Consider the following 9959-nt stretch of genomic DNA (forward strand, 5'->3'; position numbering starts at 1 on the left):
CTTGCTAGTGAAAGCTTTTGTGGTGAACTTGCCGCTCTGGGTCAAGCGCTTTTAAGTGTAGCTTTTGAAGAGTGGCCGTGGTGTAAATCACATTTAGAGTGTTGCCAGACTGTTGGAAATAGTTGTTAAACGTTATTATTCAAATATTCGCACGATTTTTCTGTCAGTATGTTATAATAAGGTGAGTTTTATATTATCAATCAAAATGAATTTAATGGAAGATTGCTTTGCTGGTGCACCGCAAGAGTTTCTAATATGCATTACGGTGCATAAGGCAGCAAATACAGGAGTCTACACAGGTGACCTGTATGTAAAAATAAGTTTGGATAAGATAAGCAAAAACACAAAGACGCATTCGAATTCGGAAAATCCCTTCTTTAATGAGGTAAGTTTTAGTACAAATTAATTGTAAATGGGTTCAATATGTATTTCATTACTCAGTACTTTGTATTTGAGTTTCACTGTACGCTTACCGAACTATTACGTCTGACTGTGCTCTTTGAGTTAAAGAAACATTTGCTCTATAAGAAGAATGTTACTTTGGGTGAGCTACTCATTGACTTGCACAGCGTCTGGAGTCAGCCCAGTCATAGTTATTTCAAGAAATGGGGAAAACTCGAAGCCCCTATTAGCGAAGAGCCGCCAGGCGAAGATGTCAAAGAAACTAACGCGCATTTGCAAATCGATTTGGCCATCATATCTCAGCACAGTTCAGTGAAGACTGGCATAACCCAAGATGATCTCGGGCAAGAGAACATAAACAAGTACATAACTACACAGAATTTTGATGATATCAAAAGGTAGGTTAAACACAATTTAAGATGGCTTTAAAGATTTTATTAATTAAGCTTCACAGCAATCTGCTGCATGATGTGGAATCGTATACACAGAGCAACATTCGCTACTTTCTTCGATTATATAAGGGAATTTTTGTGAAGAAGAGCAATTACATGTTACAAGTGTCTTTCGCGGGTTTTAAGGTAACTAATGAAGTTGTAAGGAAAAAATTAGATTTAATTTACAGCAATACTAATTTCGATTGCAATTATTTAAACATGTTATTATACAAATTTTAACAAGCCTAAATAGGGTTGTAACTTAAATTTTAAAAGAGTTAAATTTATATTTAAAAAATGTAGAATCTTTAAAACCTTTATTCTTTATGTGTTGCAAATTTATTTAAATTAAAATCTCCACTTTGCTAGGCTAAAACTCAAGTGGCCAAAAACACTATGACGCCTGAATGGAATCTGGAGTTTACCTTTGCCTGGGTTTATCCCTCGTTGGCTCAACGTTTCCTAATACTCATTTTCCTGCACGAGCATCTGCAATGGAAATGCGTCGCCGAATACGAAATTTCCATTGAGGAAATTGCTTTCCATGGTGAGTTTTTAATACCATTAAAGATATATCTCTCTAATTTTAATATGATTTTCTAAGACACACCATCGTTGGGTCCCACATATTTGCATCTTTATGATCCTGTGAATCCTTTGAACTATGTAGGTCGCATCCTCATGGAATTGGATTCCCATATGCTGAGCGAGGATCGTCCCTCCCATGTGCTGATTACCAAGACAATTGATAGTTTCACCGACACTCGCAACACGGCGGATGAGAATTTCTTTGTGGAGTTTCTACCTTTGCTAGGCAACAACATTCACACCAGCTCCAACTCGTACAAGTTCGTGGTGAAGCTGGCGGAAAAGTCCTCCAATGATCTTGTGGGTACATTGAAGACCCCACCAGGAAAATTTCGTACAGCAATGCAAACAAAATGCTTTCGCCAGGACTCGCCTTTTCGGTCCTGTTTGTTTAAGCTGCGATTGCCGGATAATCGCTTGAAGTTTGTCAGCGATTTCCTAATCATTGACATTATTAACTTTATGGTAAGGGAAGTTACTTATATTTTCCTAATTGATATTAAATTCTGAAATATTTCAGCGGTCTGAGCTGGACGTCTTTCGCATCTATCAGCTCAAGTATCCCAATGAGCTGAGCAATCAATCCAAGTGCCTCAAGTTCTTGCTCTACAGCATCATAAGCAAGTTAAAAGAAGGTCTTGCCAAGAGTCAGTTCAGCCATGATTTGGGTGAGGATGCCACCAACTGGGACAAGAATCGTCAGCACTTTCTGCAGGATTTCTTCGTCAAGTTGGCGCATCAGCTGCGTGCGCTGCGACAAAAGTTGAAGTTTAGCTTTCAGGAGCATTTGGATGCCATCATTGTGGACATTGTCAACGAGGTGCAGCGTCTGATTGGCGAGATTACTTCGTTGGCCAATTCACTTCGTGTGCAGGATGATTGGCCCGAGTTGTTGCTCACCTTGAGTGCAGGTGGCAAGATGCTTGGCACCTGTCGCCTGAATGCCAAACACTTTCTGTTCATACAGAAACTGCAAAAGTATCAGTCAACCAATCAATGCTGGAAGACCAAGAGCTTTGTCTTCAAGAGTCTCGGTTGCACACACAGTTGTGGCAACTGTGGTTGCAATGTTGGCGTTATTCTCGGCTGCATCTCCATTGTGCTCGATCGAGAGCGTCGAGAGTTTCTCTCCTGCATTGCAGGGGATTGGTCGTCGGATGACTTTATGATCTGGCAGCCGAATGTCGTGCAAACCTTCATCAGTTGTCAGGTTTATGTGCATCAAGCCAAGGTGCGTCCTGGTGCCGAACATAAGCCCCTCTCCGATGGTCATGTCTCGGTTTACTTTGCCGAGCAGGCAGCCGAAACACAAACAGCTCCGGCTACGCTTTCTCCCATCTGGAATGCTGTGATTAGCTTTAAGGTGCTCGCTTTGCCGGGCAGTATCAGTTGGTATCTGCAGAATCCACCTCTCATTTCCATTGAGTTCTACAGCAACGAATCCGAATTATCGGGTAGTGGACAAACTGTTGTCAGCGTGATTAGCGGAGAAGTCGAAAACGAGTCCGGTTGGGGAGATGGCGGCAAATGTTGGCAGCGAAGTGCTTTGACCAAGCTGCAGAAGTTGAAGTCGATCTCGCCGCCTCCTTTGAAATGGGTGCCAGTTGCCAGGGATGGTATCGTTCTGGCTGAGGTGCTTATGTCCGCTGAGTTTACGGAACTTGTTGGAGAGACTGATGTGTACAAGGTTGAGAAGCAGGCGGAATTAAAAATGGGTATTCCATTGGATATAAGACCGAACATGTTGAATTATGTGTGAGTATGCAAAGGGATTTGGATTATGCAGTATGCATCTATGCAAGTTTTCTTGCATGATTTATTTCCATTTTCATATATCCCCTATCTACCTATCTAGCTATCTATCTATCTATCTGTTTGTCCATCAATCTAGTATTACATACCATATGTCATGCCCGTCTTGTATATTCTGAATACATGTGAATTATATAGTGTATTCCAAATTACATATATTGAAACTGTCCTTGCAAATACCAAACATCACTTATTGTCTTTTCCTTCCGCCAGCTTGGAAGTTATCTTTGTAGGACTGCGCAATTACACCAAGAGCATGTTGAGCTCGGTGGGCAAACGACGAGCTAAGATTATGATGGCTGATCTGGTGCTCTCCAGCGGACTCTCCACTTCCCGAGTGCGCAACAGCATCAACTTTCTGGTGGCCTATGCCTCTGGTGTAGTGGTAAGTAAGTAAAGTTCTTATGGTGAATATATTCATATAATGCCTTTGCAGAGTCTGCCCGATCAGCAAGAGTATTGGCCCGCGATGGTAGCCACCGATGTGGTAGTAAATGCCTTCAATAAGGAGTCCACGCTGGGCGCTGCTTTAGTGCCCAGTTCCACGAGTTTTCTGCAGAAGGAGAGGAGCACAAAGTGCGTCAAGTTACCGGAATATAGTGACGATAGCCACGATCACTCTTCTATAATAACGATGGACTACGATGAAGAGACAGCGCTGGAAGAGATGGAGGATGAACGAGTGAGTAAAAGTAATAGCTGCTGGAAGCGTATCAAGATTGCCTTGGGACTTAATGCGGCAACCGTTGCTAACAAGTTGGCGCTGAAGTACGATGAATACGCTGAGTCGAGTGATCTGCACGAAGATAAACGCTTCACGTGGTGGACAAAATTCTACAATTCGGTGCACGATGATCTGCACGATCGCACGCATCTGTGCAAGCACAGTTTGGTCATCTATCCCAATGAGCTGGAACAGCAGCCGCAGTTTGGTTTCCTGCAGGATTGGGCTGTGCCCGTTCCCCTCGTGCATGGCGTCAAGTTCAAGAAGTATGGTCCGCCTAAGGAAGATATTTATGCCACACTGAAGCTGCAAATTAAGTTGACTCCATGTCAATGTGCGGCTCCGCCTTGTGATGCTGGAGACGGGGATATGTTGCGTCCCTTGGCAGCCGCCATGAGTCCACATCACCAGACCATGATCAAGACCATCACAGAGACGGTGCATCTAACTGTTCGCGTCTATGTGGTGCAGGGTTTGCAAATACGTCCAAGAGATTGGAGCTCCGAATCGGATTGTTATGTAAAACTCTCGCTGGGTGGCAAAATGGTCTCGGATCGGGCGCATTATGTGCCCAATCAAAGTAATCCCATCTTCGGACGCTTCTTTGAACTGGATGCTTCATTGCCAGCTGATCCCATACTCGAACTCGTGCTCTATGATCATGACAAGCGCAAGGATGACTTGATTGGTGCCACACACATTGATCTTGAGGATCGTTGGCATAGTAAACATCATGCGATGGTGGGCATACCCAAGGAGTACTCCCAAGTGGGCTACAATCAGTGGCATGACATCTATATGCCCTCGGAGATACTCGAGAATCTCTGTCAGCAGGTCGGAATTCAGCCGCCTTACTTCTATGGCAATGTCATCGAGGTGGATGGTATGCTCTTTGGAGATGAGACAATTATAGCAAAGTGTAGGTATTTGATTAGGTTAGCTTGTGATTGTAATTGACTTCCTCAGCAGCTGAGGATCTACATGAACGCTTGAGTCTGACGGTGCTCAGGAATCTGGATAAGCTGCCTTCATTTGGTTACAAGCTAGTCCCAGAGCATGTGGAGACGCGTTCACTGTATCACGATGACTATCCAGGAGTGGAACAGGTGCGATTAGCTAGATTTAATTGGAATATATAGAAAATTATTATCGATGATTTGCTTTGGTAATTTTGAAAAACTCCAAGTATTATAACTTTTATAACAGTTTTTGGGTGGTTGTTAATTGTTATAATACTTTGAAGATAAACAAGTATGGGGAAAGAACATCGAATAAGTTAAGTAAGCATACCACGAAACCCTTAAGGCCTTTATATGCAACTTAATAGTGCTCCCATCTGGTTGATATGATTATAAGTGCTGTATTTAACTAAGAGGTGCATCTCTATCAAATTGTGATTATCTAGCTTTAAAATTGAGAGAGAACTCAGCCTAGAAAGAAGCGGACGGACAGACAGACAAATAAAGCTCATAATTCTTTTAATGCATTCAGCTGCTTTCAGCTATATTTGCTTGTATAGCTCTCACCTTGATACAAGCTCTACTAGCTTGTAAAGTTTTTAGCTGGTTTAAGGCTCTCGGCTCTTTTAAGGCTTTTAACTACTGTTCGAACTTTTAGCTACACTTCTAAATGTTACTACAATGTTTTCAACAGGTGTTTTAAATATTTTCTCCTTTTTCAGGGCAAAATCCAGATGTGGATAGAGCTGTTCAAGGCGAGCATGTTCATTCCAACGCACATCGACATAACGCCAACAGCGCCAATTACCTACGAGGTGCGCATTGTGGTCAAGAATCTAAACAGCATTCCCTTTGGCGATAGGAATATATTTGGCAAACTAATGAGCGACATCTATGTGACCGGGTAAGGTTCGAATTAAAGGGAACGTAACTGGGCAGAGAGCAGATAACTGACCTCAGCCTGCAAACTGTAAATGATATGCAATTATGAACATTTTCTGTGCCCTCTCACAGCTGGTGCCAGAATGTGAACAAGCGCCAAACGACCGATATACATTTTCGTTCGTTCGGCGGCGAAGCGGTTTTTAATTGGCGCATGATATTTACCCTCAAGTATTCGCCCAATGAGGACATGGTAGGTTAGCCAACCCAACCTTAACCTTACCCTTAGTACCTTTTCTAATTGCAATACAATACGCGAAATACGTATATTAATTAATGAGTTTGCTCATTAAACTTTAGATGGTCATACGGCGCAAAGGCGGACTGTTTGAGGAGATCGAAATCAAGACACCGCCCATCGTCTATTTGCAGGTCTGGGACAAGGATTTCATCACGCGAGACGAGTATCTGGGTGCCTTGGAGCTAAATCTATCGAATCTACCAGAACCTTTTTATACACACAAACAGTGCCAGTTATTTTCTAGTAAAAGGAAACGACTCAATCTTTTTACGCGCAAATCCGTCAAGGGATGGTTCCCATTACAAGGATGTCCAGGACGAGCTGGCATACCAACTACACAAGGGGTAGACTATAAGTTATATAGATAAACTTGACTTATTCTTAGACTCTATTGCAGGGCAAAATGGAGTTGCAGATTGACATTTGCACGGAGACAGAGGCCTCAAATTCACCTGCTGGTGTTGGTCATGATCCGCCCATGGCATTAGAGCGTCCTAGGTATACTTTCAGAATTTGTTTACCTTAAGATAATCTTGATTTCTGTCTGTTCTAGTCGTCCTGAGAGTTCTTTCAACCCTTGGACACATCCATTCAAGTCACTACATTTGATATTTTGGCCGCAAATAAGAAAATACGTTTTCATATTCGTCTTTATGGTTCTGCTTGGCTTGGGTTTGGTTATTTTCTTTTCCAATCTACCGAATCGTCTGATGTCTATACCGCTGGAGTGATTTTTTTCTTCAACGCTTTCGATTAATTAATTTTCTTATTCCATATCGCAAAGATCTAAGCGGCATTTGATGATTACTTTAATACAATTACTAATGTGGGTGATAAGTGTTTGTTATAAAGATTATTGCACCGACTATTTGTACATGCTTTCTTTATTTTAAATAAATTATTTATTAATAAAAGTTTTAAAATAGTTAAAAATAATAGTTACTAAGGATAGAAACTGTGATTTTTTGAATATATTTCATAATGCTTTGTTGTTGCTTTATCGCAAATCATTTATTTGAAGTGCGTCATTTATAAAAGTGTTTTGAATTCACGGGAGACAAACTATTTCCGGAATTTGTCACATTAAATTTACAACCTATTCCCTAAAGGCAGCTGCGTAATGAATGCGCGCAATAAACTCAAGCATAGACCAGAGTTCAGCTAAGATAGAGTAGTATTTTATATACCCTATTTCAATAGCAATTACTTTATTGATGAAGGCAAATTTGCAAAACAATTCTGAATTCCTTTTGGTTGTTGTTTGAATATTTCACCACCAGCAAACACAGCACAGTAATTTCATGGATGTCGGGACTGAATACATTTACAGACACATATGTGTAGTATGTGTTAACTGTTTAATTACAATAGCAAATGTGTCTCATTGACGGCGCACGACGACACATGGAAGCGTCGAGAGAGAAGCATCGAGTTGTCCGAGGCCAGACGACGAGCCCCACAATCGAGTTAACCGGGTGACAAAAGGCTGACGAAAGGCTGCCAACAACAACGTGCTTATCAGTCGCCAACTAACTAACTAGTCTAGCTTTCGTATTCGCACTCCCAGTCCCAAGTGCCAACTGAACTCATATTACAGCCGCTAGTCAACAGGCTAGAGAGTTCAGTTCGAGTCCAGCCAGCGAAGCTGTCGGTACAAAAAACAAAAAGCAAAAAGAAAAAAAAAAGAAAAATTATCACAAAAATATAACATTTATTAACTAGTTTGTGTAACTGCAGTGAAAAGCAGTTAATTACGTTTTATAATTAAAGTGTCGTGTGATTAACGAGCGGACGGAAGACGAGCTGTCAATGAAATACACAATTTTCGCACCTCCAAATAACTATTAAAGGGATGTTGTAGTGCTTCCTCGAGTGCTTCTTCCTGCTAACATCAACATCAACCTCAACACTCCAGTTCAGCTCAGTTCAGTTCAGTTCAGCTCATTGCGTTTCCTTTTTGTTTTAGTGCTGGAATCGAAACATATGGCATACTTTCTGCGGGTCTTTGCTTAAAAATATTTAATTGCTAATTCCGAAAAGTTTATGTCTATCTTAGTTTAATAATGCTAAAACGAAAAATTGATTTAGTTTTGTTTAAAATCTGAAGTGAATGTGTTAAATGTGTCAAAGAAAATGTGATTTGTGGCTAAATATGTTTGCCATAATGTGAAAGTCTAGAAAATATAAATCACTGAATTTAGCTTAATAATATTTTGCTATTTATTGTTTAAAATTAATATAATATATCTTTTAGGGATTAAATAAAAAATGTGAATTATTCGCGGACTAAAAACGGGCAAAAGACATTTTTAAAGTTGGTTATTTGCTATCGAGGCGAAGTTTGCCTAGAGAATATTTAAAACCTACATTTTGCGCCTAAAAACACAACAGGTAAATAATCTTACCACACATATGGTACAATATGGAAAATTATAGCAAATATACATATCTTACTGAGTGCAATAGTAGATATAGATATAGAAAGCTTTCAGGTTTTAATTAACATATTTAGTCAACGAAATTTAAATTCTAAATTATACTCGTATTCTATTTTCAATAGAAATTTTTCCAAATATATTAATAATATAATATTTTTTCAATTTGAGTGTCAGTTTTATTGAATTCTTAATGAGAAGTGTTTTAAGGATTATGTGGTTTGTAGAAATTTATGATCTCTTTTAATATTTGGAGTATATGTATTTTAAATGATATATATTTGAGGTGTCTTTTTCATTTATTGAAATTAAATTCCGTAAGAAAAGTGCGCTAAATTGCTAGACTATTAAATAAATGGCTTGTCTATAATTTGTGTCTGTTATTGCTGAATTATTGATATTCCGGCAGAAAATAGCGTGCTGGTTTGTTTGCCATTTGAGTCCCACTTTGACTAATTGAATAGGAATCCCGACTCAAATTTCGTCGACTCATCACTCACTCGATAAGCCAATTGACTAATCAGAGTAGATAGCATTTGCAATAGGCAGCTCACTTCGATTTTTTGCCACAGGATATACTCATATTTTCATTAGCCAAATGAGTCCTTGCTTACAAAACATGCAATTCCACTTGGACTCCAATCGCGATGCTGATAGAGATCGTTTGAATGTAATTATCGAGCAAGTCCAATAAATCAAAAGTAGTTATGGCTTTTCTACATCTAGAATTAGTTGTTCTTGAGTCTTTGGCGCTGTCGGTTTAATTTTGTCCTGCCGCAAAATGAAGCTGGAAGAGTTCAGGTGCAGAGAAGGGAAACAGTCAGCACTTGTTGCGAGTGGGTGTGTCGCGTATTATGCAAATGGGTTCAAGAGTTCAAAACAGTTGACAGTGTCTGCCAAAAATAAACAACTCTTTAATTAGCCATTGTCGCTTAATGCGGTTTCGTTACACTTCAAGTCCTTTGGGAGGCGGCCCATAATACTCATAAAAATGACGAATAACGAACGTTGACTCTGTGACGAATAAACGAATAAGCTCACATAATACTAGAGTGCTTAAACGGCTCGGAAAAAAAATTGGCAGTGTTATTCATTGTTCCACATATCGAGTTCATGGTACAGTTGCCCCAAACGTGACGCGACGCGACTCGACGCGTCACACGATGTGTGTTGTTTGTCTAGTTAATTCCAAGGAAGGGGAGACTGAGCATTATCACTGTATCATGTGACGACGAGTTATCTAAATAGCGTAGCGAAAAAGGCAAACGATGTGTGAGGGAAGGAAGAAGGGAGGAAAATGGTAACGTTTAGGCCAATCAATAACTAATTAGTCAACTGATTGCGACTGATAATTGTGCACCGGATTACGAGCATTGTGAAATAACTGTCTCTCTAATAAATATTGACGCCATTTGCCAGTTG

The 9959-nt window shown here is 40.1% G+C and overlaps 1 protein-coding gene across 2 annotated transcripts in view; it reads left to right on the top strand.

Moving 5' to 3' along the window:
• The window catches only part of LOC133842840 (otoferlin), a 30676-nt gene extending 23696 nt beyond the window's left edge, over positions 1 to 6980 (top strand). The window contains exons 2-15 of one of the 2 annotated variants that reach the window (XM_062276102.1): positions 182 to 385; positions 442 to 800; positions 857 to 980; positions 1206 to 1383; positions 1441 to 1889; positions 1945 to 3179; positions 3450 to 3621; positions 3673 to 4879; positions 4930 to 5066; positions 5642 to 5823; positions 5934 to 6054; positions 6162 to 6446; positions 6500 to 6600; positions 6656 to 6980. In XM_062276102.1, the coding sequence (XP_062132086.1) occupies positions 206 to 385; positions 442 to 800; positions 857 to 980; positions 1206 to 1383; positions 1441 to 1889; positions 1945 to 3179; positions 3450 to 3621; positions 3673 to 4879; positions 4930 to 5066; positions 5642 to 5823; positions 5934 to 6054; positions 6162 to 6446; positions 6500 to 6600; positions 6656 to 6833 (4908 nt within the window). In that variant the 5' untranslated portion in view covers positions 182 to 205 and the 3' untranslated portion in view covers positions 6834 to 6980. Of the gene's footprint in view, positions 1 to 177; positions 386 to 441; positions 801 to 856; positions 981 to 1205; positions 1384 to 1440; positions 1890 to 1944; positions 3180 to 3449; positions 3622 to 3672; positions 4880 to 4929; positions 5067 to 5641; positions 5824 to 5933; positions 6055 to 6161; positions 6447 to 6499; positions 6601 to 6655 lie in introns of those variants that run through there. The other variant, XM_062276103.1, reaches the window with a different exon arrangement.
• Positions 6981 to 9959: the final 2979 nt, after the last annotated feature.

Source organism: Drosophila sulfurigaster, chromosome 3 (genome assembly GCF_023558435.1).
Source record: "Drosophila sulfurigaster albostrigata strain 15112-1811.04 chromosome 3, ASM2355843v2, whole genome shotgun sequence".
In the NCBI taxonomy this organism is placed as follows: domain Eukaryota; kingdom Metazoa; phylum Arthropoda; class Insecta; order Diptera; family Drosophilidae; genus Drosophila; species Drosophila sulfurigaster.